This window comes from Crocodylus siamensis, chromosome 8 (assembly GCF_052110815.1).
Source record: "Crocodylus siamensis isolate JL-2025a chromosome 8, ASM5211081v1, whole genome shotgun sequence".
NCBI lineage: Eukaryota > Metazoa > Chordata > Crocodylia > Crocodylidae > Crocodylus > Crocodylus siamensis.
This window is the reverse complement of record NC_143402.1, coordinates 74,248,872-74,275,912: the sequence shown is the minus strand read 5'-3', so window position 1 is coordinate 74,275,912 and position 27,041 is coordinate 74,248,872. Positions and strand designations below refer to the sequence as shown.

The following is a 27,041-nucleotide window of genomic DNA, read 5'->3' as shown; positions in this document are numbered from 1 at the left end:
ACACACCCTCCACCCCACCTTACACACCCCCCAACACCCCTCCATACATATACATCCCACCCCACCTTATACACATACACACACCCCACACTCCACCATACATTCCCCCCCACACACACACATGCCCCACACCCAACCATACATACACACACCATACACACACACACAATATGCAAGACTAAGAAACGGCTGCCCTGAACTTTGTCCTGCAGGATTGGGCCCCACATGCTCCCAGGAGTGGCAGGGGCCCGATCCTGTGGGATGTCCATTTCACCCAGTGAAGCCAAGGAGCTGTGCCAAGACAAATCCAAGCACAACTGATCCACTTCATTTGCTGGTGCCTGTTTACACCTTAATAAAAATCTACTGCAGAAGAGCATCAATGTAAGACAAAGTGTGATAGAACAGAACAACACACCAGGCTAAAATCCTGCATAAAACAAGTGCTGCTGGCTAGCTGACAAGCACAGACTCAGTCACCTGCATGCCAGATATGTACAGCAGCATGCCAACAACTACTGAGCAGGCTCCCTGCCAGCTACAGTATTTAGGGTCAATTGAGAGGCAAGCCTGAAAGAAAAAAATATCTCCTGCACTGCTGAAAAGCATTTCAACCTCGCATTGTTTCGTCTATATCCCTCCCCGCTCCAACCCCACTTAGACTCTTGCTGAGAGGGTTCTCTTTCAGTCTGTGACAATAAAAACTAATGCCGATGAGACAATGCTTAGCCAAATTTCTGTCCTTTCCACTCATGGCTAAATGTTTTTCTGGATAGCAAGCGCCTTAATACATATTTTCCAGTTAATGGGCATGTTTTCTGTGGGCAAGATGGACAGCAGGGCAGAACAGTTTTGACAACCAGCAAATTTGCCTAAAAAGAAATTTTGGAAGAACCAAAACTATTTGTGAAATGAACTTTGGCAGGTAGTTTTGGCCAAAAATAGAGAAAAGACTTTTAAAAGTGTCAGACATTTTGTTTTAGCATTTCCAAAATGAAATGTTTCGTTTTGGAAATGCTGTAATATTTCATTTTCCCATTTTTTAAAAAAATCATTTCAAAATGGCATTTTCCATTTAATAACTGACCTAAATTTTAAAAGAAAAGAAGGGCTCAAACAGAATGGTCTGGGCTAGATTTCAAAAAAAAAAAAAAAAGAAAAGAAAAGAAAAACCTTACTTCTTTTGTTTCATCAAAAAGAATTTTTTAAAGTTTCTATTGTGATTTCAACCAAAACATTTTTTCCAGTACTTGTTTTAACCACCAAATTGAAAAATCCATTATTTATCCAATCCTATCACAGTGGAGATATACCTGGATTACAAAGTAAAACTTCGGTTCCATAATTAGATCCAAACCCTGACTTCTACAAAGTTTTGAGGTGTTTGGATACATTTGCGCAATTTGTGTTGTACATTCTCCCAGGATTGAGAATGCCTGCAGACAAGGAGGAGATTGATTTTGTATCCAATATTGATTTTTTTTAAATAAAAGTGAGCTCATGCCTATCTCAGTTACAATAAGATATTTTTACATACTAACTGGGAAGTTAAAAATTTACACCATTGACTGTTCCTGGTCACATTGTGAGTCAGGCGGCCTTGGTCTTACAACCATGGATTTAATTATACAGATCAAGTTTTGCTTCCAGTTGGCATATGGAACTGCAGAACAAACCAAGGAGGAATGAACCAGTAACCTGAGCTGCAGCAGCAGTTACTTCACTTATTACGTGCATTAAAAGAATCCTCACTCACAAGTCCAGTCATCCAGTCTCCTGATATATCTCAACAGCTGTACTTGTGGCCATATCCATCCCAGCCCACAGTCTGTTCTTCTTTTTTGCATCACAGGGCTGACATTTGAAAATGCTTAGACATGCCAAGACTTTGGGAGACCATCTGAATAACTTGCAATGATCTTCCATGCAAGCAGATCAAGGCAGACTCAGCAGTAATCACCAGGCAGAGGCTGCTCTATGTGTTCCAACCCAGTCCAGCCATGGAGGAAGGCAAAACACTGAAAATCCGGCTAACTTTCTCCATTATTTTGGTTGGTGTTGCTTTATTGTTTGCAGCTGTGGTGACTGATCATTGGGCAGTGCTGAGCCCTGAAGTGCTACAGTACAATGCCACCTGTGAGGCTGCTCATTTTGGGCTATGGCGGCTTTGCACAAAACGGATTTACGTGCAGGATACCAAAGAGAAGGGCTGTGGACCGATCAGTCTGCCAGGAGGTACGTGTCAATGCTCATTTCACATCCCTTCCCAGAAACGCCTGAGAGAAAATGTCACGTTATTGCTATTCGTGTCTTTTAGGAACCTACAAGACATATTGAAAAGGAGATATGGTTCTTTGTTCGCATTGCACTTAGTCTTACAAGATTTCCTGAGTGAATTTGGTTTCATATTAGCATGAAAATACACCTTATTTTCATATTTCCTTGAGGCTTATCTTAACTACATGATGTACTGCCACAGTATATATCTTCAAGTATATTCAGTACACTACCTTTCAGTAGCTTCTGTGCAGAAAAAAAAAGAATATAGTTTGTATAACAGATAGGAGATGGCAGAAAGCATAGACTGAAATCAGGGAAATGGGACGTTTTCTCACTGGTGTTTTGATGAAATCTTCAATAGGCCCAGCCCCAAAACACCTACACAAGTCCTTATTCAAGGAAAATGTATATAATTTTCACAGTGAGGTTTGCCTGTATGAGGATTTTAAGACAAAATCTAGTATCTGCAGTTAGCTCAGAAGAAGAACTTCCTGGTTCAGATAACTTCAAAGGGACAACTTGTGCAGGAAAGATATTAACATATCCCCAAGCTACCCTGAATAATTATCATTGCTTCAGACAATGTGCAACTTTGGACAATCATACAATTTTTAATATATCATGCTAATGTAATGTCCTCCCTGGAAACCAGCTCCCTCATTTAAATGCCAAAAATCCCGCAGACTGAATTAGAAATAATATATCATCCAGTTATTGGGTTTCCTTAAACTTCAGTGACTACAAGCAAATATATTCCAAAATTATTGCTAAATGAAGTTTAATCGGATGCCTTTCTTCATGATAAGTAGTAACATATATTGTAGGTAGTCCTTAGTGCAACTAATAGGCATGGTGGTCAAGTAGCTGGTTTCCAGGGAGAACATTACATTAGCATGATATATTAAAAAGTTGTATTGTATTTTGGCTGATTGCAAAGTCAGCAAGATCATGCAACATGTGCTAATACCCTACTCACAACTTCACTAAGCTGTGTTTTAAAGAGGCTTGCCATGAATTGGATTATTTCCCAAGCAGAAGTAACAGGCTGCTTTGCTTGTTAGAAATACTATTTGAAGCTAAGGTTAGATTTTAATATATTTGTAAATATGCTATAAAATTGCGTAATGATAAATCTCAATTCATGTGATTAATTAATTTATTATTAGAGATCTGATCCACAGCTTTCAGATCCAGCCTTCCACCAAATTTGGAGATGTTTGAATCCAGACAACTGGCTGTAGGCCATATCTAATATGCATAATAAATGTGTTGTAATATACCTGTATGTGCAATCCTAGTTTTGCAAACATTAGAACTTCTATGTTTAACATAAAAATAAGGATTCATGGAAACACCAATACTGCATGTTGCTGGATAAATTTATAACTTATAAATACCCAGCTGTCTCAATAAAACAGATTCTGAGTCACTGCAGCAGCGAAATGACTGCTGGTTTTGATGGACATCACCATGTGCTTGCATGGTTGTCACATAGCTGAGCTATCCACACCCTCTGCACTGCCTTCCTAATGTATCCAGTAAACAAATAGGTAATTATGGAAGTAGTGAGCCAGTCCTCTGCAAAGCAACTTGAAAAAACTAGACATAATCTTTGTACGCTGCACAGGTCAGCACTTGGCAGATATTCATGAGATTCGATTAAATTTAATCCCAACCCCATAACAATTAATTTTCTAGCACCTGTCATCCTATTACTGGAGGCTTTGAAAGAGCCTGTCCCCCACATACTTTTTTTTTTTTTTTATAACTGTTAATAAAATTCTCATATCTCCACTATAAGGTAAATATTACTGTACCCATTGTCCATATAAGGAATCTGAAGTAGGGAGGGGTGGACTAAAACTAGCCACACATATGGTCCATGGCAGAGTTTGAAAAGAAGCCCAAGAATACTGCTTTTCAGGATTCCCCCTTATATTGTAGGTAATATTGCCATTATTGTAATGGCATCACACTCTTGAAAAAGAGGCATTCCAGTTGTCAAGCTTGGGTTCGTCAAGAAAGTTTAGTGGAACAAACAGACAAGCAGGGATTTTGCTTGCGACCATATCAGTAGATCTTTTTTTCCCCTTAAATGTCATGAGTTATTAAATCCTACACCATCATCATCATTTGAAAAATGACAAGTATTTACTACTTCATTAATAGCCACTTACCCGGTCATACTTGTGGAAAAGATGGATGGCATTGCTACTATTATTTATTTGTTGAGCTCAGCACAGTATGGCATGAAAAGGAAGGGCTTGGGGATTGTAAGCTAAGAAAAGGTCTTGTGATTCAGGCAAAGAGAATTAAAATTACTTTCAGAAATATGTTAATAAACTAGAAAGGGTTCATAAATTTATCCAAGGAATGACAAGATTTAGTAGTTGGAAGTTTAGGTTAGACATCAGGTTTTAAACGTGTGAGCCTTAACTGTAACAGACCTTTGGAATAACTTACTTGAGGATGGGGTAGATTTTCTATCACGACAAATCTTTAAATCAAAATGGGATGGCTTTTTAAAAGGTAAATCTTATTCCTTATCCCCCAGAAGATATGGGCATGATGTAGAATGTCACCAAGTGACTTTTATAGCCTGTAGATGCTGGAAGCAGATGGATAAATGAACACTATTCTTATAAAAAAATCTACAAATCTATGAAATTGCAACATGAATGGTGCCGACACAGTACTGCTGACTGAATCTGACCAAGTGACTTGACCTGCTTCCAGCATCTCTCTTGTCTTATCTATATAGTTGGGATAGTAAAACGTACCTGAGAGGTGACCCTGAGTCCAACCCCACCGGTTTCAGATAATAGCACAAAAAGGTAAAAAGTGTGGTGTCGACTTCAGGAAGCACCAGGTGGAAATTCCCCTGCTCTGCCACACATTTTCTGTGTGACTTTGGGCAAGTCACATAGGCTATCTGTGCCTCAGTTCCCAGCTATAGCATGGGGATAACAGGACTGCTGTACTGCACATGGTTGTTGTGAGGATACATTGAGAAATTATCAGGTTCTCAGATACTAAAAAAAATGGGACCATAGAAGTAGAGATTCATAGTTTCATAGTTAGTAGGGTCGGAAGGGACCTGAGCAGATCAAGTCCAACCCCCTGCCATGGCAGGAAAGAGTACTGGGGTCCAACAACCCCAGCAAGGTGTTCGTCTAGGTCTTGTCTTCAAGACCCCCAGGGTAGGAGCCAGCACCACTTCGCTTGGAAGTTGGTCCCAGATCCTAGCTGCCCTGACCGTGAAGTTGCGCCTCCTGATGTCTAGTCTGAATTTACCCTCTGCCAGCTTGTGACCGTTATTTCTAGTCACTCCTGGTCATGCTTGGGGGAACATGGACTCCCCCAGTGCCTGCTGGTCCTCTCGGACTAGTTTGTAACAGGCCACTAGATCCCCTCTCAGCCTTCTCTTTTGGAGGCTGAACAGGTTCAGGTCCAGCAGCCTGTCCTCATAGGGCCTGCCCTGCTGCCCCCTGATCGTGCGAGTGGCCTCCTCTGGACCCTCTCCATGTTGTCCACATCCCTCTTGAAGTGCGGCGCCCAGAACTGGATGCAGTACTCCAGCTGCGGCCTGACCAGTGCCGCATAGAGGGGGAGGATCACCTCCTTGGACCTGTTTGAGATGCATCTGTGGATGCATGACAAGGTGCGGTTGGCCTTCCTGACTGTGTCCCCACACTGCCGGCCCATGTTCATCTTGGCATCAATGATGACTTCAAGATCCTTTTCTGCCTCTGCACTGATGAGAAGGGAGTTCCCCAGCCTGTAGGTATGGTGGTGGCTCTTCCTCCCCAGGTGCAGCACCTTGCACTTGTCAGTGTCAAATCCCATCCTGTTCTCTTCCGCCCACCCCTGTAACCTGCCCAGGTCTGATTGTAGCCTATTCCTCCCTTCTAGTGTGCCCACACCCCCCCACATCTTAGTGTCATCAGCAAATTTGAACAGGGTGCTTTTTACCTCCTCGTCCAAGTCACTGAGGAAGATGTTGAACAGTGCGGGCCCGAGGACCGAGCCCTGGGGGACCCCACTGCCCACGTCCCTCCAGGTTGAGAAGGACCCATCCACTACCACCCTCTGGGTGCGGCCCTCCAGCCAGTTGGCGACCCATTTGACTGTGTGGGTGTCGACACCACAGTCCCCCAGTTTCTTAATGAAAACAGGGTGAGAGACAGTGTTGAAGGCCTTCCGAAAGTCCAGGAAGACTATGTCCACCGCTACCCCTGCATCTAAGGATTTGATGACCTGGTTGTAGAAGGCCACCAGGTTGGTCTGACAGGATCTGCCGCTAATGAACCCGTGTTGGTTGCCCCCAAGCATAACATCCCCCTCTGGCCCCTCACGGACATGCACCAGGATAATTCTCTCAAAAAGCTTGCCCAAGATCGAGGTAAGACTAACTGGCCTATAGTACCCTGTCAAAAAGCCTGATCTAAGTATCTAAGTTAAAAGACCTGATGTTCACAGGAAACTGACCCTTCTTGGGCCCATCTGAACTGAGTCACTGAGTCACTTTTTCTTAAGTCCTCTGTTGAAAGGTCCAGCCTTTTATAATTTGATGCATCTACTCCTAAAGTCCAAAGGACTACACTAACAACATTAAAATCCACGCTTCCACGTGGCGTGGGTATTCCCAGCAAAGGCACTTCAACTGATGAGCTATCCCTCGAGGCCATCCCCGGTCCTCACCCACTGTGAGTCAAGCACTAGGTGTTGGCATACAAGCCTGATGGATCACATCAGGGTGAAGGGACATATCTGGGCACAGGGGCTTTGTTTTGTCCAGTGGGCAGAGTAAGCAATACTTCACTGGAGGGAAGGAGTCATTAATAGTACTAAGGCTTGATACAGTCTATTCTTTCCTTGAGCTCCAAATTCAAAGAAGTTAAGAGCCTGCTAGTTAGCTTAGATAGTAACTGCTTTTTTTGCAGACATGAAGAAGACCATTTTGTGCCAGAAAGCTTATCTAACATCTCTCCCAGCTATGAAGTTGGACCAAGACAGAGAAGATTTCACCTCACCAGTCTTGCTTCTTGCATATTTTTCCTGAATTACTGTGGCCACAACAACACTGTTACTGGCTCATTTATCATTTGCCTCCCACAGCTGGGCTGAGATGAAATAGACACTTACAAAGAAATATTCAGTGCTCACCAGGCCAAACCCATCTACGTTTCTAGGAGTGTGACAGATAATAAGGCAGCTGGAGGAAGTATCGAGTACAGGGTCCCTTGGATAGTGTACCTATTGAAACTCCCACACAGCATAGCGGGTAACTCTGAACACAGCAGCAATACAACATCTTCCATTGGAATCCTTTCAAACAACGCCGAGGTTCATGCTGGTTTAGGGATGAGGGTGAAAAGTAACCTGTGTTATTCTGTATGTAAAGGAGTTTAGTCAAATGACCTGTAAAACTGACTGGATCAAAAGGAGCTGCACTTTTCCATTTAGACTCAGAAAGTTTGGGTCCAACAGATTATCCCTCCTGCACTACTCTATAAGCCATTGATTTGCATGCAGGCACCCTATATCAAGCCCAAAACACCTGTTGAACTGAAGGTGTCCTCATTTCAGTCCTCAGGAGGCTAAGCTTTGGGCCACAGGCTGGGAACGACACAAGCCCGAGACCCTTGCAATGGCAAGGAAATGATGAGATGAGGTGCAATGGCAAGGACATGATTAGATGACCTGAGGGAAAATCCCTGCTTCCAGAACTAATGATTGATATGACCCCAAGCACGTGGGTAAGACAACAGCCAGGCTTCCAAGAAAGAAGATTTTTTTATAGCACCTCAGAGCACTGCTTAAACCCATTTTATGTGCTGCCCCCAGCTGTGGCCAATCTCCACTATTTCAGGAAGTGGCCAGAAATTGAAAAAACAAAAAACAGAAAAGACATCTAGCCAATTGTGCTAGATGACAGTTCCTTCCTGGAGGCTACCAGATGAAGCCTGGAAACCCGAGACTGAATAGAGAGCTGCAAGTATTACGGATCTGTTGAGAGCAGGGCAGACTATCCCATTTTCCTCAATGCCCAAGAAGGGAGGGGATGAACAGATTGCAAGATTCACAAATTTCAAGGCCAGGAAGTGCTACTATTCCCATCTATCCATATTCCTCCCCCTATGCCTGCACCTTTCTTGGTGATTCTTGCAATTAGTTCGTATCTTTTAACAAGATTATTGTGTTGTGAACCATACTATGAATACTTTGAGAACCCTGCTTTACAAATGAAGATCTACAAAGCCCAAGGATTTTTTTCTCCTAGCATAGCTGCTGGGTAACATTATCACGAAGAGAATGCAATTAAGGGAGGTGAGAAAGCAAGAATGCCACAACGTTTTCATCCATTATGAAGTTTGTTTAAACCCTAGTCATTATGTAAATGTAATGTGACAGAAATGGGAGTTTTCTAATTCATGGTGGTGCTGGAAAGGGCTTGAAGTAGCTCAGCTCTGTTGAATAATGGGGGGTTTTGTTGATAAAGGTATTCCCAGCTCAGTGGCTCACTGAAGAATCACTGACATGAAGACAAGTATATCTCACCACCATCAATCTTAGAAAAAAATATCCAGCTTTATTCTCTGATAAATGTATGCTCTGTAATAGCCTTTTCCCCAAAGCTGGCACATTGACTTAATAACCTCTTGGCAGGATTATTATGAAGCTAAACCACAGTTTATTACATGGATAACCTGCACTCATTCCAGCAGTTCATCTCTAAAAAGACAACCCCAGGAACTGCCACAATATCCCCTCTGCCCCTTTTTTCTGATTAGAAAATGGGGTGGTGTTGGGGATACCTTTTTGAAAGAGTGATAAGTATTCAGAGTACCATGGTACTAAGTATTCAGGGTACTAGGATTAGGACTCCTAGGCATTAGGGTATTTCAAATAATTAATAATGTGCTGCTTTGCTCACTTGTTCTATTTGTAAAGCAACTGCAGTGAAAAAGGATGTCAAATGTGCTTGCTCCAGTATCAGGGGGATCATTCATCAGCCTGTTTGTCATCTATCAAAGAATCAGAATCCCAAGTTTGTATTGCAAACCCTCCTGGTAACTGATAAACGATGCAGCTGAAAAGTTAGAAGTTGGTGAGTATTAGTCATATGACAGAAAACTTTCTTGTGTTTCGCTGATGCAAAATGTATTTAATGGGTGTGGCAGCAGGGTAATGGAGAGTATTGACACCTGGTACTAAATGCAGTTTGGGGGTGAGAGGCCTTCCGTATTTCATATGCAAATAGCAGAGCTAAAAAAACTTCCCCCTGAACCATCCTAGGAGCATGTTTCATTGAACTGAGTGTTCGAACACAGGGCAGTTAGTTATCATTCATCAATGATACATGCACAGTTGTGGCCTTCATCCTTAGGCAAATCAGAGATGGTTGGGTGTTTGACCAGTGGCCTTCAAATACATCGACCTGAACTAGAATTCTTTTCTGTCAACACCTTACACTTCTGAAGAGCAATTAAAAACAAGACCAAAGGAATCAAGAAAATCTTTATATTTCATCATGCCAACTCTTGCCCACTATTATAGGGATGACAGGAATCCTACAACAGCCTCCAGGTCCCTGGTATGTAGCAGCACTGACCTACATTCGCAGCCACCATAAGATCACTGTCAAAGGGATGAAGCAGCCACAAACTAGTGGCCCAGGTCCTGTTTCCTTGGAGCCTCTTTGTTCTTTTTTGTGCTCTTCACTTGCAGTTTTTGCATCTTTAAGCAGTGGCTTAACAAACATAAAGCACCATCATATCTGTTTGAGATCAAACATGTTTGTTTCTGTCTTATTCAAGGATAAAAAGAGATTTGGGCACTGGATGCCAGAGCTGAACAACTATTAACCGAACGGTACATGAGAAGAAGCTGAAGGATGGAATAAAAATCAGTTTATATATATATATAAATAAAAAATACCTAACTCTCAAAAGAATCTTCAGCTAATGAGCTCCAAACATGTGGGTTACACATGCTTCTTTGTACTTGTCTGATTTCCTACCAGATAGAAAACATTATATTTGGAACAACAATTCTAGGATATGGCATTTATGTTGTAGGAGAAACTAAAGAATCTGGTTGATGATGTGCAGACCTATGGCACTTTATCACTATTGAAGGATAGCGCTGTCAATATACCATCACTCTGCAAGGGAATGTTTGTCTGCAGTGGGGCATCTTTTTAGTTGCAGTCGTTCACGTCCAGCCAGTGGCATACAAATCCCCAAGATAGAGACAAAGCCACGGCCTGCACCAGGAAAATTTACCGTGGATTCAGCCAGCACCAATGACTTATTATGGATTTGTGGGCCTGTACAAAGGCTGTGCACTGGTGCAGCTACATGCATGGCTGGACACCAGTGGCTGACATTTCTAGTGCAAGCAAGGCCTAAGTGTGCTGCAAAGAGGTGTGGAATCCTAAAGTCCCCTCTTCATGTATAGACATTTATTTCCACTATTTCAGGGCAGCTGTGCCAACTTCCTCCACTCCCTCTCCCCCTTCCTCCCTTATTTGTTCTACAAACAATGGGCATCATTAAAACAATCATGACCATTTGCCATCTGCCACAGTTACATTTCCTGCAGTCTTGGCAGCATTACATGCAGTTACTTTAGTGATTATGGTAAAGCAGAGTCAAACTCCGCAGTGCACCAAAGATGTGATTTTTAATAAGGCCCACAAATACAGAACGCTCTTCAAATAGGCTAGCCAATAGAAAAAAACACAATCAGACTATATACTGCTCCAGTTGGCAGCATCTTGTTAATGACACAATTCCCTCCAAACCCTTGGCAAGCAATTGTTCTCTCAACTATATGTATTCTTCAAGCCCTCAATTAAAAAGGTTATAAATAGATGATAAGTGTAAAGACACTCCTTCCTAATGCTACAGCTGGCAACACTGAAAGTCAATGACCATCTACTGAATGGACCTGCCCCTGTCTCACTCACACATTTATCCAGATTGAAAGCATGCTTCTTTTTTTTATTGCTAGCACAGATAGAAACTTTTCATCCTGTGGCTAAAGAGGGAATTTGAAGCCTTTGTTTGCAAGCGAGCGTCACACCACCAAATAACTTTAGACACAAGTCCGAAAACCCAGGAAAGACTGGTACAATTGGTCTATTCCACTAGAGTCAAATGCTGCACACTTAATTTCATTTTAATAGATTCCCCCTTACAGCAAAGTTTCAGTGACCTGTAAGAAAATTCCATGCTGCAAAGCCTTGTGGACTGAACTAGCACCAAGATAGCATCTTCTCCCTTCTAGTCCCTGTCAGGGAGTGACAGGAGACAGATGGGATATTCATTACCAGTGGTTAAAGCAGAGTGAAGCAGAAGAGGGAAGTCTGATTCCCCCAGCCACATCAAGCGGGCAACCATGCATGCATAGGGAAAAAATTTTGCTCACCTGAGCCAGGAAAGGGCCTCCGTTTCCAACAGAGGAGAGGAATACGCAATTTTATTATGCTCCCTTACTTTAACCCCTGCTCATTAGGGCTGTGCAAAGCTTCAGGTGCTGATTCAATTCGGAGGAGATTCACCCTGATTCAGTGTCAGAATCTCTGAATCCGAATTGAATCAGGACCAATTAAAAGGTCCAAATCGATTCAACAATTCGGGCAGTCCCCGGTAGCTGCAGCATGGAGCTGGAGCTGGACTTGGAGCTGGTAAGTAAGAGGCAGGGGAGAGGGGACAATGAGGGGACCCCTGCCAGCCCTGTGACCCCGCCTGCTCCCCCAGACCCCCCATGGCTGCCCTGCCCACTCCGGCTCCCAGCCCTTTAAAAAAAAGGCCCAACTCACTGGGTGCTGCCAGGTAGGGGGCAATCTCTGCTGCTCTCCACCGGATGGAGGGCTCTGCATGAGCCCCTGGACCCCCCCCTTCCCCAGCCCCCACCCCTATGGCTGCCCTGCCCACCCCACCTCTGGCCCATTAAGAAAAAAAAAAGAGAAAAACCCCGCGATTCACCACTTCTGCAGCAGCCTCAGGCATGGGAAAGTGGGGTAGGCAGTGGGGATCACCCCCCCTACCAGGCAGGAACGGTGAGTCCAGGGGTTTTAGGGTGTTTTTTACTTAAAAGGCTGGAGCTGGGGCCTTGGTAGAAATGCCATTGTGGAGCAAGGATGGGTTGGCAATGTGACTTGTGCACGAGACGGGAGGGCAGAGGAGCCAGGGGATGCCAAACCAGGTTCTGGAGGCTGTCGTTATCAGGAAATGGAGTACAGGTTTCCCTCGCTTTATGCAGTATATGCGTTCCTAGGAAACAGTGCATAACTTGAATTCAAGTAAAAGGAACCCACTTTACAATGTAACAAATAGGATTACATTCCAAGACCTCAACTGCACTGACTCCCAGACCCATTTCTACCGCTTTTTGGTAGAATTTTGGTAGTCACAATTTTGGCAAAGACAATTTTGGAAGTCACTGACAGCAGACAGCACACCCAAGCACAGGGCACTATCATAAAGGGGATAGCAACTACAGAAATATGTGTCTCAGACAACGAGCAAGGAGCACAGAGCCACACAGGAGACTATATATTTCGGTGCGTGTCACTCCCACAATGTACTGCACAAAGCAGCTGACTACGGGCTTCGACCACATCGATCAAATAAGAGTGAATTTACCTTGCGTATAACGAATTTTTGGTATCAAAATGGTCATCGCATGAGAGCAAATTTGCACAAATGGAACCGAGGGAAACCTGTAGCGTGTAGCAAGAATCTGTAGTAGCAGCAGGTGGAAGGAAGGAGTTAGCTTTAATTCATGCTTAAAATAGACAAAGCAGTGAGTGGGCACAGCTCTCTTTGAGAACAGCCTATAAAAGGTGTCATAGGTTGTTTCCAATGATAGCCTTCTGGCAGCTTATATCTGTTGACAGAGTCTAATGCCTTTCATGCAACTTTCATTTATCTGCTTGGAAATAAAATATATCAGTATAAAAATCGGTGCATCAGTTTCTTGTCCCATCTACATCTGAGCAACCGCCAGGAACTAGCAAAGCCACCCTGCATTTTACGGGGCTTGACTAAAGGGAGAGTTCACATGAATTTGAAACAACCATAGGAAGTTTCTGGGTAGCCTGCTTGTTCTACCAGGTTGTTTGTTTTTTGGGCTGTTGTTTTTTTTTTGTCTGGGCTGGGCAAGAAATATTCTGCAGTACTAGGGTTTCAGAACCATATGTTGTCTGCCTGAAGTCACATTAAGCACCTGTGTAAGTGTTTTCCTAGATTGGGATTTGATTTCATTTCCCAATTTGTTTTTAGATGAACGGCATATCCGATATCACTGTAGCTTGATCAAAATTCTGGTCCTGTTAATATTGACTCCAAAACCACACTGTTTTAACAATTTGATTCAATTAATACTGCTATTACTTATGATTTTTAATTATACTTGTCAACTACATTTTCCTTTGTTTTTCCTCAGAACATAACTGTTCCTACTTCAAACATTTCACACCAGGACAGAGTGCAGAGATATTTGAAGTAAGCACTCAAAGAGGTAAGGATTTGCTAGGAGGAGGAAGTTTTTGCTGACTTTACTGGGTGAATTGGATGCAATGTAAATAGCTTTTCCAATTCAGGCCAAGCCCTGCTTCTGTTCAAGTCAATAGTGAAACTCTTGTTAACTACAGCTAGAATTGAAGTAGCATCTTTGGCCTTGAAATGAAGGTTTTTATATGCCATAAATCAATTATCTGAACCAGGAAAAGTACAAGCCTTTTGAGGAAACTAATTTTCAAGCCTCCAAATGATATCAGGTTGTCCCTGTCCCATATATGAGGCTGCTTAAATTGCCTATTAGGCACTGACATTACAAGTGTAACAACAAATTAAAAACTCGTGGAAAGTCTTTCCACTAGAAGAATGATATTCAAGTCCTATCGAGTCAGTGTTCTACAGTGGAAAAGAAAAAAAAGATGCTAACCTAGAAATTTGGTAGAAATTCTTGGAATTTGCTAAGAAAAGAATTTTCTCCAGTGTCCAAACCATGAATTTTTAGAAACTTTTTTTGATATGGAAGGAGAGTGCCAATTCTATGAGCTTATGCTTAAGAAAACATTGGAAAATAAATATAAAATTTTAAAGCAGAGATGAGTAGAAGATTGTGAGATTTGTATTATACAGAGTACGGAGGCAAAAAAGAAGGTGAATCATTATATAGAGATGAAGAAACACAAAAGCTAAACATCGACTGAAACATAAAGAGACTGTCACCGACTGAAAGGAAGATAAGAAAAGAACACAAACCCGTGGACACTGGTTTGGGTTAGAGAAGCACTGTTGATGGGTGGTGAATATCTGTCCTTCTGTATATTTTATAGGATTGGATGCATCTTTTAATGATAAATGTGTTATTTTTTTATATATTGGACTGGTTAATAAAGTTTAAAAAATGATGTTTACAGCATTCATGCTATCTTCTACCTATGTCAACAAAAAGAGAGAACATGAATAAAATCTAAATTGATGACTCCTACTCTAGGCAGTTTTGACTCTGAAAAGAGTGAAGCACAGAAAGCCACTAAAATTGCTAATGTTACTGATTTCACATGAAAGATATCCAAATATTACAATAATGAGTAGAAGAAAGAAAAGAAAAGATGAATAGATGGGATGGAGGTGTCTGATGTATGCATTCACATTTGAAATGTACCCAGATAACATTTATTCTGCCTGGAAATAGAAAACTACCTGCCCCTTACAGACACTTCAAGTTGTTTATAATCAATCCTTGCTAAAAGCCTAATAATTTTAGTGCTGGTCTAAAGTGCCTGCCTCTCTCTCTCATTAAGGATAAATTCCTTTATATTTTTGCTGTACCACATATTTTAGTGTGGAATAAATGAGATGATGATTGCATTACACATATTAAACAATCTGCTTTGCTTCCACTGAAATAATAATGATGGAAAACCCTGCAGCACAGCTTTTCTAAAGAACCAATTTTCCCTAGACAGGGAAGACTGTGAATTTTAAATGATACACTGTGTGGATAAAAGAACAAATATCTGAGCTACCTGCTTTTGTTATCCATTAATACACTATTAGATCTAGCCATCTGAACTCAAAATTGTATCCATTACATTATTAGTCACTTCAGATGAAAATTATGGAGCACTTCTTTTCTTTGAAAAGAAAAAGCCAAAACCACAGCAAAAGATTCTCAAATTGAAACTAACTCTTTCGGGCAGTTCTACCATAAAGCAGAGAAAACTCAGAAGAAATGAAATAGCATGAAAATGTTACTTGAACAAGTAGCATGAAAAGACAAGGAGAACAAACAGTAATATGCTTTACTCTCCTACAAAAATAGCTGCATTTCTGTGGAAGTCATTTAGTACCAGAGAGAAGGATTCTTCATGGCTTTGCCAGAAGATTTTTTTTTTTCAATAATGGCTTGGGAAGCAAACCGCACAAGGCACTGTGATGTCCATGAGTGGCTACATGTGTTAAATATTAAACCAGTCTGGAAATGAATGCAAAATGTAAAAGGAAGTCTAAATTATTTAATTAGCAATTTTCCTCTTCCATTCAGACTTCTTTATCTGGGTGAAGCATATAATGCTTACACATCGCTTAACTGGATAGAGGAGCTTTCTGGAGAGCCTTTTCCCTTGTCCTTGAAAAAACCTAGGTTTTCACATGGCTGAGAAATGCTGTTTTGATTCAAAGAGAGGATGTGCTTTGTAACCACTGACAATTGAACAAGCCGCTTTACCTCTTGGAGCCTCTGTACCACTTTGTCAGTCTTGTCTAGTTCGAGGTTGAACTCTCTGGGGCAGAAACCTGTCTCCAAAGGTACGTTTGTATGGTACCTGGCACAATGGCTCCTTGTGGCAGGGGCCTTGAGGAGTACAAGGGCCTTTCTGTCTAGCTAGATGGAATAATGAAGTGGAGCACTTGACGCATTGAAGACCAGCTCTTCACCCCCTCTGATAAAACCTGATAAAACTTGGGTGCAAAGGAATCTAATAAACATGCTGAACATTTTGCTGGGTAATTGTATGAAGAGATGAAAATAAGCCTACCACAAAGGGGGGATGGACCCTGCCTGGAGTTACTAGACATTGCAGAAATACAAATGAATCAGAATATAATAATAATGAAGCCATATGGTGGGCTGTCTTGCACTGTCCTGCAGGGAATGCTGGGCCATTCTGTTCTCTGCAGTCCTGGGCCTTGCTCCTACTGCCCCACAAATCAGCAGCTACACAAGCAAGACTTGTGTATGTTTGCCATACCTTTTCTGTACCAGGAACACAGGGTTCACTGGGGCCTCCTATCTACAGCAAGGAAAAACTGTCTACTTCTGTTTTAAAACGGTTCTTTCTTTAGTTCCTGGCACTACAGTGATTTTGCAATGGGATCAGTCCAGCATACTGGAAACTTGTTCATAATTTTTCCCCTTCTGTTTGGCTTTGACAGAATATAGTATTTCAGCTGCAGCCATTGCAATCTTCAGTGTCGGTTTTGCAATCATTGGAACGATCTGCGTCCTCTTATCCTTTAGGAAAAAAATGGATTATCTCCTGAGGCCAGCCTCCATGTTCTACACTTTTGCAGGTAAGATATTTAGTGCGACTTAGAAGTGTGTGTGTGTGTGTGTGTGTGTGCGCGCGCGCATGCTTGCACTGCAAACCTAGGACAATGGGAGCAGTAGAAAATCTCATTTGCCAGGAAGACCACTCTTGGAGAAAGAACACATTAAACAACTGAATTCCATTTAATACACCCCATGTTGTGGTCTGGGGAACTGTATCGAAACTGTGTTTGAAGTCTTTAGGATTTTCTAAACAAAATGAGATATTTCTGAAATATTCAGTGTTGGACCTTCCAGAAGAGAAGGGACGTGCAAGGGCCTCAAGGGGTACAGGGATCAACTACATCATAAACCAAAGGATCAGCTCATATAGGCCTCAGCTGATGAAGGTGTTCCTTAATATCTTGAGGAGTAAATTTTCGGAAAACCATCAGTACTTTTGCACCCCAACCTCCTCTTGTGCCTTAGCTACCACTATGGTACATAAATGCCACAAGGAGAGGGGCTTTATAAAGAGTAATGTAGATTAGGTAGATAGTTTTCCAGTAGTCCACATCTCTCCAATAGCACTCTGGTAATCTTAGGACCATTTTTAATTCTCTTGTTTTACCTAGTATTAGGATGCAGTTCAGAAGGAACAAATTATACCGTGTGTTCTTTGCTTTTCAAGTTCTGTTTTGCATTGATGGATGTATGCAGGGTATTTAATGATTCCTAGTCACATCCAGTCCTAGCTAACACCTGCCCATAAGACTTTCATTTCTTCCCCCCTCTTAAAAAAGTGTCTGGGATTTTCAAAGCTGAAATGAAATGCTGTTGCTAACTGTGCTGTAAATCCATGTCTGAGGCAGGGGTGCCAAACTGCAAAGACTATGGCATTTTCTAGGCTGTATAGTTTAAAGGATGATTCCAGTCTACAGTTGAGCAGGGGGAAGACACTTAGAAATCTTTGGACTAGCAGACAAAGGCATATCAATCTCCACTGTGAATGAAAGAAGCATGTTCAAATTTTTCTTGTGAGGACATGAAATCCTTGGAAGAACTTTGTGATGGAAGTGGTAAGTTATCTATCACTCGGACTTCTCCAAAGTACGTTTTTAAAGGATCTGCTCTACCTCCACAGTCACTAAGACAAGTATATCACTGGGTGAAGTGTTCAGTGTTACTCAAGCAGTAAGAGGAGATGATCATATTGGTATCTACTAATGTTTAACCTATGAAGCATGTACGAACTTCACTGCATGCTCTTGTGACCAGAAAGGTGGGAGAGGGGGGAGGTTCATTAACAAATGAAAGCAACATGGACTGAATACAAATGGAAACCCTGCCTTTCCAACTCACACCTCCCTCCTTTCTGCAGGTCTCTGCATTATCATCTCTGTTGAAGTCATGAGACAGTCTGTGAAAAGGATGATTGACAGTGACGAGACATCCTGGATTCAGTACTATTATTCATGGTCTTTTGCCTGTGCCTGTGCCTCTTTTGTCCTGCTCTTCGTCTGTGGAATTGCTCTTCTCCTAATCGCCTTGCCTCGCTTCCCCCAGAACCCATGGGAGACCTGTATGGATGCAGAACCAGAGCACTAAACATGTTCATCGCAGATCACTGGCTCTGCTCTGCCAGAGAGTATTGTAAAAGAGGTTTATTTAATGTCTGGATGGCAGTGTACGAAGACAAAAGTACCTTTATATAAAACCTGATCATTGAACCAAAGGAAAGTTCAATCCTAATTATAGTTTTAAAAAAGCATTAAGATCAACAGGTTGGGTTATATGTAAAATAACTGTGCTCTACTACACCTAAAATTTCTGCCTTCAACCTATTAAAGGCTGAGAGAGGTAATTTGCAGTCTGGGAATACTTTGTGCAAATGAAATGGAGGGAAAATGTGAGGGAGGTTGTTTAATGAGAAGCTATATATTCTAGTGGTTAAAGCACAGGACTGGAAGCTGGGATAGCTAAGCCAAGCAATCCTGGCTTGGCAGCAAACACCCCGTGCAAGTCGAGCTTCTCAGTGAGTCAGTTTCCCCATCTGTATAATGGGAATAATGTTTCTCTACCTCACAAGTGGTGAGGCTTAATCTACCAATGTCTGTAAATAATATAGAGCTCTTCACATTGTAAGGGTTATATTGTAGTTACAGTAAAAGAGGTTTTTGCTTACTTTAGGGATAAAAATTGACCTTCCAGTTGTACCTCCGAAAGGTCCGCAAATCATTTTCACTAGGAATGTAAAAGTCATATAATTCCTATTCGATTTGAACTCCGATGGCAAAGCCACACAAGTATTGAACAACAAGGATAATATCTTCCTTTAATAAAGAGGCGTAATCTTCCACTGAGATATAATTTCTGCTTTCTGGACAGTGGTTTGGATGGATGAGCCACATGAGTGTCTGCTATGCTGTAGCTCTGAGTGGAACTGACTGTATGTAGTTTCACAGTCATTTCTTGTTATTGAACTTTTGTTGGAATATTGCACTCTTCTAGATGACTGTTTTGCAAAAGAAAATGTACAGTCTTTTGCTAAATGCAGTATTTGGAACAACTACACAAGAAACATAATTCCAGACCGTAACAAGATGGGGACAGCCATATTTCTTGTCTTGGCCCAATAAATTAATCTGGGTAAGGGATTCAGAATGAGGGAAGGGATTTGCATTCACCAAACATCAGTGACCCGACCTCATTTTGAACTGATGGACATTTGGGATAAGTTAGATCTGGTGACATGGTTACTGTGCCTTAACCCCCCGGGTAGGGGCAGATTTCCACTGAATGACATTAAACTCATCTAGCAAAGGTTTACACTCCCATGGCAGGACAAGTGGAATATCCTCTGCTGTGATGGAAAGACATGACCACAGTCTGCCTCCATGGTTCACCCAATAATTTAAGTCCATCTTATATTCTTCAGTAAAAAAAATAGTTTTTCTTTTTTTCAATTCAGTCAGACAAGTGCTATCCAGTGGCCAGCATACTCTTTACTGCTGCATGTGATGTGTTCAGGTATGCTTTGTATTAATTAGCAAGAATAATGTGTGTATTAGATAAACAGCACAACACATGGGGCTCCAAGTCCCTGGCTGCATGCTCCCATGCTTGTGTTATTAAGAAAGGGTCTGCTTCAAATCTGCAGAAAGCCCATGGACAAATGCCTGCTAACTTGAGTGGGCCATGTACAAAATGGGGTAGGAAATGTTGCCCAGGTACATGTCCACTTTGTGCAGGTATAAAAGAGAGCACAGTGCAAGGCAAACCCACTGTACTTTCAGTTAAAAGCTGAGCTAGATCCTTTCCCAAAGCTCTTGAACTCTCTGTGCTTTATTTTCTATCTGCTGCATTTGAAGGGGCTTCTGGGTGCATAATTTGCTATTTAAAAACATAACCTGTAAGGCTGAGAAGCGTGTGTATGACTTCATTTTGCTTTTCCAGATATTAATAAAAACTGCTGAGGGATTTGTCCATTAAATCAGTTGTTGGTATTCACAGTGGGGAAGCAGCTGCTCTTACTGCAAGCCTATTCTGCCATCTCCAAATCTCCCTGTCAGGGAGCTGATAATGTGTTGTGAGAAAAGTTAATAAAAGTAATTGGCTTCTATGCGGGCAAAACAAAGCATAAAGTCTGGGGAAAACAAAATCTGTAAACAGCTTGAGCTGTCATGCTCTCAGCTGAGCAGCAGGTAGGCTATGACCCACCATGATTATTATTTTTGTAGCATGATGTACCGGAAATGTTTGTGTTGGTGGAATTAGAAAATCAAGGGAAATTAGGGCTGGAAGGGCCCTCAACAGGTCATCTAGCCCAACCCCCTGCTCCAGGCAGAGTCATTAAGGTAGGAAATTATCATCAAAAGAAAGGAGGGGGAATCCTTGTGCAGAAGAGTAGAAACAGATGTTGCTTTTTGTCACCTTTGTGCAATGAAATTTTTGTGGCAGCACAAAACAACAGCATATAGACGTTCATACCTTTTGTCATCCCACATTATGGCTACGATAAAAGGTAGCAATAAATTCTGCCGCTTTATTATTGCGGTGGATGTCTACTTGCTTTGTGGTGGGACAGTGCACATGGTTGGAGCTGCATGCACTCTCCCACTGCCCCAGGGGGAGAGGGGCCTGGTCCTGCACACCCTGGGAATCCCTCCACAGGATCAGGCCCCTCAAGCCTAGAAAGTACTTGCCAGCTTTCCCCACTTTTGAGATGCACCCCCAGGATCTCCAGCGCGTGTCTCTGGAAGCAGGGAAAGTTGGGCTTCCTCCTCGCAGAAGCACACTTCTGGCAACATCTGGGGTTCCCAGAGATTGCTGGGCTGCATGTCTGGAAGTTGGGAACATGTTGCCCATCGTCCCCCAAGATCAATAGGCAGAACGATGGGAGACGTGTTTTGCCCAACGAAGCAGATGAGCTGGGACATATCCTGGCACAGCTGATCTGCTTCATTTGTCGACACCACGTTGAAGCCAAAGCAGTCATAAACTATCAGGGTTCAGCATGCATAGAGCAAAACGGACAGTTAGCAAAATGAGTGACATGTGGATATTTTAAGGGGAGAAGTTTAAAAATGCTTGTATTTTTGAGCAGCACAAGTCTTTTATTGGAGCTTATGCTCCCGAGTCAATCTGTCTTGCTTGAAAAATTTGCAGCAGAGCAGGGATAGAATAGGAGTAGAATAGCAGGAGTAGAGGAATCAAGTCAAGTGATTTTACCAGTAGGGACCAGGAAATCGTTACTTTTGGTCATGCCTGTATGAAAACTCACCGGATAGCCTAGATCTCAGGTCCAGATCACTTACATTCTTCAGAGCTTCTGGCAATTTGGGTTCTAGTTTGCTAAAGCTTGCCAAGCACCTTGAAATGACAAAATGCTATCTATACAAGTGCTAAGGGAAAGCGAAGAAGATTGACACAACAGAAGACATCATACATTTTTCTGCAAGGACAAGATTTGCTGTTAGGCCTAAGACTTGGAGAGATTTTGCTTCCTTTATTTTTAAATGTTGTTTTGTGTGAATTTGTTGTACGTAAAAGGTGCCAGACTAACAGCCTTGAAGAATGAAGTTGTCTGTTGAGGTACTATCCAGCTAAGTCCTTAGAACAATATTTATCACCACAGTATCTGAGTGCCTCTCAACACACAACAGCAACTGAACTCAAGCAAGACAGTGGCCTACTTTCCCAAGATATCTTGTCTCTCTTATATATATATAAAAAAAAGCTAAGTTTTGCATTCTATGCCTCCTTTCTATTCCTCCCCCTTCTCCTGCTCTTTATGTTGGCCTTCACCTCTGTTTCCTCCGCTCATTGCTGTTTTCAGTTGCAGCTGTGGAAAGCCGAGTCCCAGAAGGGAGTTTCACACTGTTCTGCAGACTGTGGGATCTGTGGTCAATCTTATCTCCCCATGTGTTTCAAAACCTTGGCACTGCTGCTAAAAATGCTCTATCTGCTGCTCTCACCAGCTTCATAGCTGTAGAGGAACATAGCTATCCAGAGAGGTTGTCATTGCAAAGAGGGTTGCTCTCAGAGGCATGCATCCCCAGCTCCAGGGAGGGCCTTCAAGATTAACACTGAGACCTTGACGTTGACCTCGGTAGGCTATAGAGACCCATGCAGTGTGCCAGCTGTAGGCGTTGTGGTGATTTCTGTGATGGGCGCTTTGCACCCTGGGAAACGGATCAAGGTGCAGAGCCTCTGATGACGACATAAGCCCCAGTTCAAAAACTCTAGCCTTTTCAAGTGAGACCTTTAAAATAGTATTTGGGGGGGCATATAAATGTTCAACACTTAGAAAAAGGTGTCAGCAAATGCAATTTGAAATATAGGGTTATTTATACCACAATGCAGGTTCTGAAATGTAACTGTACATCACAGACATTTCAAAAAAGATCTGATTTTAATGCTTCCGGGCAAACTGCATACCCTTCTGCTATCACAAAGACAGGTGACAAGGGAGTCCCAATTAAAGGAAAACTGTACATCACATAAACTCAAAATGTATTCACTTGTCCATCACATGCATTTAAAAAATACCTGATTTTAGCACTTCTGATCAAACTGTTTCCCTTTCTTACCACAAGAGAGATGACAAGAAAGTCCCCAAAATGGAAAAAGAAAAAAGGGAAAAAATACCCCATTGCAAATGTCTTCTTTTCCATGCAAATATCCTGAGTAACAGAGGCACAAATAAGATCAAAAGAACCAGTTGCCGCCCACTACTGACAGTAATGCAGTACCCAGACAAACGAAGCAAAAAGCAAGGCATTAAAATGCACAAGGATGATGCACAAAAGATTCCCATTACACACCATCACAAAACCTCTTCCACCAGTGGCCTTTGCAGCCACAAGGTCTCTCTTATTATGGGTTCACATAGCATGGGGCCCAGTGGGAGCCCGTTCCTGGCGGACATGTCTGGATTTTCCTCAATACACATAACTAATAATGACACATGGCTGAGGCTCCGTCTTATTCTCTGCTGCTGAGAAATCAGGAACAAAACTCTGTGGAGATTTGGGAGGGCTGCACAAGTGCAGTTTGGACGCGCACAGAGTTGCAGGGGGGTTGGTTCTCATGGCTGAGAGTAACAAAAATGTCTCTCGCACACTTACCTGTGCACACTCGCGGCTAACCTGTGCTTTCTACTGGAGATGTAAAGGAAGAGGAGCAAGTGACGGCAGGACCCACAGGCTTTCCCTCAGCTGTTGTGCATCTCTCGCTGCTCCTGCCAATGTGCTCCATCCTTTTCCTCCTTCGGGCTCTTTCATGGATGCCCTGCCGGGGTCAGCCTGAGGCACAGAGGTCACATCTCCAGGAGAGCGGGACGCCTGCCCGACATGGCTCACCGTCGCTGAGGGTTTCATGGCAGGTCTCTCGTGAGGCGTCCCAGGCACAAGCATGAACGCTGTGGCGACAGGCGTGAGGCGTAAGCCCACAAGAAACGCATCCCAGAGCCCAGCAAAACTGCTCGCTTTCGCCCTTGCTGCTTCTCTCAGAGCACTTCTCTTTCTTCTGAGCATCTTCGAGCCTGTCCATGCAGCTGATGGAAACCTTCCAGCAGCCTGGCCCGAGGCAGCTGCCCTCTCACGCCGCGGCCACCGCTGAGGCGCAGCCCCGCGCTGTCCGGCCCTGCTCGTGACCCGAGTCAGGAGCGGGGCTGGCAGTCCCACAGGCCCTGCAGGGAGGGAGAGGCCGGCAGAGCTGGAAGGCCGCCGAGCGCAAGGTTTCACTCGAGGTCCCAACGCAGGCGCAGGCAGTGTCAGGTGAAAAGAGAAAGCCCCGACGTCCCTGCCGGGGAGTTTGAAAACAGAAGCCTTAAAAAGCAGCACGCCACAGTCAGGAGAGGCCTGGCAGACTGAGGCGGCTCCGGGGTCATCCCCTGGCAGCTGCGCAGGGTGAGGCGGAGCGGGCCCCGGGGACGAGCCCGGAGTGGCTGCACCTGTGATCCCAGGCCTGAGGTGAGCCGGCCGGCGTGGCTGGGACGCGCCATCACTGCTCTGAGGCCCGGGGACAATGCGTGCGTAGTGTGGCCATTCCTCCGGTTTTACAGAGGGCAGCCCGGTTTTCTGCTACTCGGTCCTATTGACACAAAACCCAGCACTTTTATGCCCTCTATTTTCCTCCTCAGACTTCCACCAGCCTGACATAAAGGCGTCCGGCTTTGGAGCAGTAGGGCAGAGTAGCAGAAAACCGGGTTGTCCTCTATAAAACCGGACAAATGGCCACCCTACGCGCGCTCCAGGAGATGGGAACCCTCCCGGCACGGAGCCGGCCTGGACCCCCATTACCTGGGCAGTTCAAACTTGGGCTTAGACCCAAACACTGCTGCAGCAGTCTTCCTCGTTAGACGTGTACAGCGTTACCCGCCTTTGATAAAACAAAACTCTGCAGCTTTTCTCAGGTTAAATTATCCCAAATCCAGACTTCAACAGACATGTTTACTCCATTTTTCCTAAGTCTTCTGCTTTGAAAGCAGATAACTTCTCAAGGGCTGTGATTGTCCTTTGCTTGCTGAGGCCGACAGTGAAAGAGAGTAGCATAAATACTGACATATTGAGGAGGGAATAGTCCACATTTCAACTCCAGCAAATTTTTATGGGCACCATAGATCCTCCCCAGGCTACTGGACAAGCTAATTGGTCACAATTTTTCTAGAAATTTTTTTAAACTAACAAAATAAATGAAAATGAGTCAAATGATTGATACTGGGAGAGCTCAGAGCATCCCTCACTTACTGCTTGAGAAATGTGCAGATTCTGACATGCTTGAATTAACTCAAAAAGGTAAATCTTCTGTCCAGTCAAATATGCTCTTATTTATGACTCTCCGCCCCACTTACAGTAGAGACACAGTAAATACATCAAAAACAGTATTTGTAGAGCAGCAATGCGTGCAGAAAACATAACAGCACTTGGGAAATCTGCAAGCAAACCATAAATTAATCAAAGGAATCAATGGTATGTAAAAGGTTAACAAGGATCAATTTCAAATAAAAACGTTCATACTTTCTTAAGAAAAAGTAAGTAATTCGACAGAGTATGTAATTAAACAAAGAAGGAAAAATGTGCTAGATGTCAATTAGGATGAAAAAATGGATAAAATGTTCTTTTTTTTAATGGCTGGCTTTTATTTTAGTATTATTTTTAATTATATTATGGAGTCACCTAGGGGCCCCAACTGACATCAGGTTCTATTTACTGAGCATTGCAAATGGTACATGGTGTTTTCCAACTGGTGAGGAGGTGCTGTGGATATAGTCTATCATTGACCACAAGATGAACATAAGCCTGCAATGCGATGCTGCAGCTAGTAAAGCGAACAAAACGCTGGCTTGCATCCATAGATGCTTCTCGAGCAAATCCCGGGACGTCATTCTCCCCTTGTACTCGGCCTTGGTGAGGCCGCAGCTGGAGTACCGTGTCCAGTTTTGGGCCCCACAATTCAAAAAGGATGTGGAGAAGCTTGAGAGAGTCCAGAGGAGAGCCACGCGCATGATCAGAGGTCAGGAAAACAGATCTTACGATGACAGGCTGAGAGCCATGGGACTCTTTAGTCTGGAAAAGTGCAGGCTCAGGGGTGATCTGATGGCCACCTATAAGTTTATCAGGGGTGACCACCAGGATCTGGGGGAACGCGTGTTCACCAGAGCGCCCCGAGGGATGACGAGGTCGAACGGTCACAAACTCCTCCAAGACCGTTTCAGGCTGGACATAAGGAAGAATTTCTTTCCTGTCCGAGCCCCCAAGGTCTGGAACAGTCTGCCAGCGGAGGTGGTTCAAGCACCTACATTGAACACCTTCAAGAGTAAATTGGATGCTTATCTTGCTGGGATCCTATGACCCCAGCTGACTTCCTGCCCTTTGGGCAGGGGGCTGGACTCGATGATCTCCTGAGGTCCCTTCCAGCCCTGATGTCTATGAAATCTATGAAATCTATTAAATGAAAAGCACAAAAGCAGCATAGAAGTGCCTACACTATAAAAATGTGTGCATTAGTGTCTTAGGAAATGGTTTCACTAAACTTCAGCATGATGTTGCTGGGCCTCTGAACTAGGGAAGAACATGTTGTCCAATTTCTCCACAATTTTTGCTGTTTTTCTGCAGAGGCAAAATCTTCATTTAACAAATGTTATCCTGACCCAACCAGCTAGTTTTTTCCATTGCAAAAAGAGTATCATAAGCCAAGTGATGCTTAGATAGCAGGAATCTCTCTTTCTGCAAGCTCTCCATGTTAGCAACTTCATATTTGATATTATAAAAGTCAGGTAAGTCCTTCAAGCCCATAGAAGGCAACTGTCCTGAGTCCAAGATGGCATACATGTAGGTGACTTCCCTCCTGGAGCGACCTGACAAAGGGTTCTGCCTCAGATACGTTAACATGCTTGTCCGATTGTTTGCAGAAAATGGTATCATCTTTACTGCCTTCTTCCAAATGGGCTCACGTAATCCTCTGAAGGGAAGGTGACTGATTGCCAGAGAAGAGACACACCATGGCACTGTGCTGCTGGGAGTCGGGTGATCTGGGTTCTACCCCTAGGTTTGCACCAGGGATGCTGCTTAACCCTGGACAAGCCCAGTGACTTGTGTTTTCCAGCTAAAACAGAGGTAATTCTTCCCTATGCCCTAGAGGTGCTGTGAGGCTTAATTAATGCTTGAAAAGGTGTGCCAGAGCATCGCCAAGAAGATGCCGGA

At 43.2% G+C, this 27,041-nt stretch overlaps 1 protein-coding gene across 1 annotated transcript; it reads left to right on the top strand.

Annotated features, from left to right (window-relative positions):
* The first annotated feature begins 1,814 nt into the window (after positions 1–1,814).
* On the top strand, positions 1,815–19,192 carry CACNG1 (calcium voltage-gated channel auxiliary subunit gamma 1). Its single transcript, XM_090060496.1, has 4 exons — positions 1,815–2,235; positions 13,738–13,812; positions 16,740–16,877; positions 18,215–19,192. The coding sequence occupies exons 1-4, from the start codon at positions 2,001–2,003 to the stop codon at positions 18,439–18,441; spliced, it is 675 nt and encodes a 224-aa protein (XP_089916622.1). The 5' UTR covers positions 1,815–2,000; the 3' UTR covers positions 18,442–19,192.
* The last annotated feature ends 7,849 nt before the right edge of the window (positions 19,193–27,041 follow it).